The sequence below is a fragment of the Ammodytes marinus genome (genome assembly GCF_949987685.1).
Source record: "Ammodytes marinus genome assembly, chromosome: 11".
In the NCBI taxonomy this organism is placed as follows: domain Eukaryota; kingdom Metazoa; phylum Chordata; class Actinopteri; order Uranoscopiformes; family Ammodytidae; genus Ammodytes; species Ammodytes marinus.
In genome coordinates this window covers 7,653,621-7,657,791 of record NC_137215.1, presented here as the reverse complement: position 1 = coordinate 7,657,791, position 4,171 = coordinate 7,653,621, and the positions used below count along the sequence as shown (strand labels likewise).

Genomic DNA, 4,171 nt, shown 5'->3' with positions numbered 1-4,171 from the left:
TCTTTGCAAATTCGTGAGTGTTTGCACCTGCATGAAAACCCCACAACTTTGTCAGAACTTTTTTTTTTTAATAACAAATGTAGTTGTGTGTACATTAGATTTACAAGTGGATGAGATTATCAAATGCAGATGAAATAAAAGCATCCCCGTGACGATATCATCAAATCAAAATAAACCATCCCAATTCTAGACATAAGCCAATTAATGTCCTTCACGTTGAACTATCACCCTGTCGGAACATTGCTCTTATTGCCCACCACAGCTCATCTTAAATAAAATAAAAAGACGTTTTAAGACGCTTGTACAACTTATAGTGCATTAAACCTGACATCGAGAAAAATTTTAATTCAGAGCTTTGCATTTTTTCATTTTATGTATTTTAATTGTTTGCAATTTGAAATTCATAACTGTGCTCATGATTTTTAAAACCCACATCAAAAATCTGCTCTCTGTGTCACACTGTTTTTGTTTTTCCTGGTGTATTTAACATATAGCCTATAGCCTATTGGAGTTTTGTTTTGCGGAAGAACGGAAGACCCCTTTTTGAATAGTTGTTGACAAAATTACAAGCAAACTTATTGATCTGATACAACTTCCCTTAATAAAGCCCGTTCAACACTGCGCGCATATATATATATACACGCACACTCTCTCTCTCTCTCTCTCTCTCTCACACACACACACACACACACACACACACACACACACACACACACACACACACACACAATTCCCACTCTCAGTCAGGTTGCATTCAATTTAAACTTTATAACACGTGTGCTCTGATAAAAGTAAACGTTTAAAGCTTCTCAGTTATTTGGCATGTAAACTAATAGACAGAAAGAGAAAGAAATATAGATAGAAAGAAAAAAAGAAAGAAAAGGAAAGAAGAAGAAAGGAAGATAATCACATTATATCTTGATAAGACACCAATGAATTGTTTTGAAAAGTATGACAGTCTGCAAAATAAGTATGTTTTTTTGAAATTCTGAAATAATGTATTTATCCATTTTTAAAAAACAGAAGAACTCTCAGTGGGATATAAATGCAGGAATTATTTTAAACTGACTAATGTCAATACTCCAGAAAATGAGGCACACGGAAATATGGAACAGAATTGTTTCTTATTTTTCTTCCAGAATACATACAAAAAAATACCAATTCTCTTTCCAAGATGTACACCTGAAAAATAACGGCAATTTAAAATGTGGACAATTTCTGAAATTTTAAGAAACAAACATGCATGTAAATTATGTTTTTCTTCTCAATGGAGACATTAAATAAGAACAAATACAATCATAGCAATTTTCAAATTAACATCGAAATGAAGACCCCTACTTTAATTAGTACTCTAACATGTGTGTGTGCGTGTGTTTGTGTTTTTTTTTTCAATTTACCTATAGAGTTCAATTTCAACATAATGCACTTTTTGAGTTGCTCAAATATTTTTCCATTTGCAGCTATTATCGCCCGCTTTTAAGCCAGCATTTTTAAATAAATACAGTTGAAGTCCACGGATTCCGCCCATACGTTTAGCGCTGTTAATATAAAAGTCTTTATATTTGCATTCTTGGCTCTATAAACTTTTCAAAGTCTTTTTTTCTGTTTTCCTCACTGGTATCCAAGCGCTGATGCTGTGGTGAGTCTCTGGCCGTACAGTGCATAGGGGGAGTAGTATGGGCCGGTGGCAGCGGGGACGGGAACGGGGGCGCCATTTGGCAGGGGACTTTTGGAGTAGGGATGGTAGCGGCTGCTGAGTCCTAACGCATGATGCGGGCTTCTTAGAGCCAGCGTCCCGGGGCTCCCTGGGCCTCCTGACGGTGGCATGTGCATATGGCAGGCCATGGCCGCTGCTGCAGCGTTGGCCAGTGAAGAAGACCCGGGATAACCAGATATCAACTTCTCCCCCCCGGTAAAAGCAGTGTGTGTCCTCAGGTGATTCAGGAGCTCCTCAGAGCTGGAGAACCGCTTGTCGCAAGGTCCATTTGCCGACACCCAATTACAAACGTGGGGGAGAGGGTCGTTGGGGAGCATGAAACCGTATGGGTACAGGGGATGTCCGCTAAATGATGGCGCCGAGCTGTGGACGCCGTGCATGGGGTGCGTGGGGTACATTAGTTGGTAGCTGTTTTTGAGGGCGTTCGCGGCCGCTGCAGCCGCAGACTCGTGCGAGCAAGCGCTGGCTGCGCCCGCTAAGTGACTGGCACAATGGTAACTGAGGCAGTAAGGGTCTCTGCACAAGCTGGCCGACATGATGGACGGTGGAGAAGCTCCGGCCATAGGGCTGGATCCAGCCTTACTGCAGCCCATACTGGCCAGCTGTGCGTTTACCAAGCTCCCTCCGTGGGACAGGAAGTGCTGAGGGTAACCGGCGTAGGCCCCAGCCAAGCTGCCTGGGTAGCTCATACCGGCAGGAGGCAGGGGGAAAACTGTCTGCCCCGGTTTGTAAGGAGAAACCGGCGCCACAAGTCCTGAACCGAGAACGGATGCGGAGGATACAGAAGTGACCGATGGGGAAGGAGAAGAGCTGCTTTTAGTGCCATGCGTCGTCTCCTGGTGTTGGTTGACCTCCACGTTAATTCCACCACAACTGACGCTTATCCTGCTGTGGCTCGTGGTGCCAGAGCCGTCCGAAGAGCCATTTTTATTACAATCAGAATCTTTCTTGTCATCCCTGTCCCCACACTTCCCCTCCGATGGCATGGGAGAGGCTGAGGTGCTGGAGTGCGGGCTGCCTGTCCTCGGCGTAAACGGCTGGCAGGTGGCGCTCGGCACTCGGAAACCAGACTTCTCTCCGCTCGAGATGCCTGAAGACGAGTCCTTCTTATCGGAAGGTTTAGAATAAGGTTTGAAACTAGACTTGTCGTCCACACCGATGTCACTCATTTTCAAAGGACCAGATTTAGATTCCTTCTCACTAGATCCATTTGTGACGGAGGATAGTTTGGAGGAGGGCGGTGGGTCCGGCTTGCCGATCTGAGAGCAGGTCTGCGCCAGCAGAGCCAAAGGACTTTTCTTGGCATCTAGCTGCAAAACAGAAGAAATAGATGTTGTTAAATTATATAACAACACACATCAACTGCTTTGTTTTGTGATCACTAAATGTACAGTCTGTGCAATAGCCTGTTCAGTGACATTCCCAAACTGACAGGTAATGTAATGTGCTTTACGCACGGCTCTTGCGTGGACAAATCTAAGCTGTCGTGTTTATTATTTAAAAAAAGATATATATATATATTGAGGCTTCATACAACAAACAACTGATTTAAACATCGGAATCAAAGTGGCAGAGGCTACAAAACGATGTCAAGCCAAGCAACGGCACCTCAAACATCCGAGAATCGTAATAACACTGACATGAAGTATCCTATTCAAAAATCACATTCTTACCTCTATAGGACTGATCGGGGTCGAAGGCAAAGGCTGCAGATACTCCGGGTGCAAAATGTGTCCCGACCGTGCAGTGAGCATTTTCAAAACCTTGATGGGAAGTCGCTTCGCTTGCCGTAGTGGATGAGACGGAGGTGCGGAGTGGAGAAAGGGCTTGTTGATGCTCGCTGAGCTGCTATTCCGAGAACTGATGCTTTCCCAGGCTACACAAATATCACTATTTTTCAGGACAGACGCCGAGGGCGATGTGATCATGTCCCAATTGTCAGAAAATGGAACGGCGATGCTTTCGTCAGATTCATTAAGAAAACCATTTACAAAACAAAAAAAGCACCAATCCTCTTTCTCTCTCTCTCTCAAAATAAAGAATGGTAAAACGTCTCAATAATACGTAATCCTGGTAGTAAAGGAGCAAGGCGCGGCTGCTGGAAGGAGAGACTGTGCGAGGTTATCGCAGATCCGTAGCTGCGTCTGGCACCATGAGCGCCGCTGTGCCTTGTGTGCGTCTGTGTGTGCTGCTCCTCGCTCTGTCCTCCCGAAGTACGTACTGCTAGAAATGTTCACTTCAAAAGCAGCTGAATTAGTCCGAGATTAAAGCCTTTGCCGCCTTCCAATCAAATGGGACCCTGAGGTGATTGGAGGGTCAAGGGGATGTGACGTTCTCCTCTTTGTAAGCGCCTCTATTTCGACAGCTCGGGGGAGGAGACAGGCTTGAATATTTTGGTTGCTGTGAACGCTTACGCTATTTGAGATGTGCGGGGGCAACGGGTGCTATGCCACA

General features: G+C 44.7%; 1 protein-coding gene across 1 annotated transcript; it reads right to left on the bottom strand.

Moving 5' to 3' along the window:
* Window positions 1–763: 763 nt before the first annotated feature.
* Window positions 764–3,913, bottom strand: znf503 (zinc finger protein 503). Its single transcript, XM_080036597.1, has 2 exons — window positions 3,391–3,913; window positions 764–3,027 (listed from the first exon to the last, which is right to left on the bottom strand). The coding sequence occupies exons 1-2, from the start codon at window positions 3,643–3,645 to the stop codon at window positions 1,612–1,614; spliced, it is 1,671 nt and encodes a 556-aa protein (XP_079892723.1). The 5' UTR covers window positions 3,646–3,913; the 3' UTR covers window positions 764–1,611.
* Window positions 3,914–4,171: the final 258 nt, after the last annotated feature.

Excerpts from the sequence above, each read along its gene's own strand:
- znf503 (XM_080036597.1), bottom strand. The coding sequence starts at position 3,645 with ATGATCACATCGCCCTCGGCGTCTGTCCTGAAAAATAGTGATATTTGT. Across the intron at positions 3,028-3,390 it reads CCCCGATCAGTCCTATAGAG|CTAGATGCCAAGAAAAGTCC; the intron begins GTAAGAATGTGA and ends TCTGTTTTGCAG.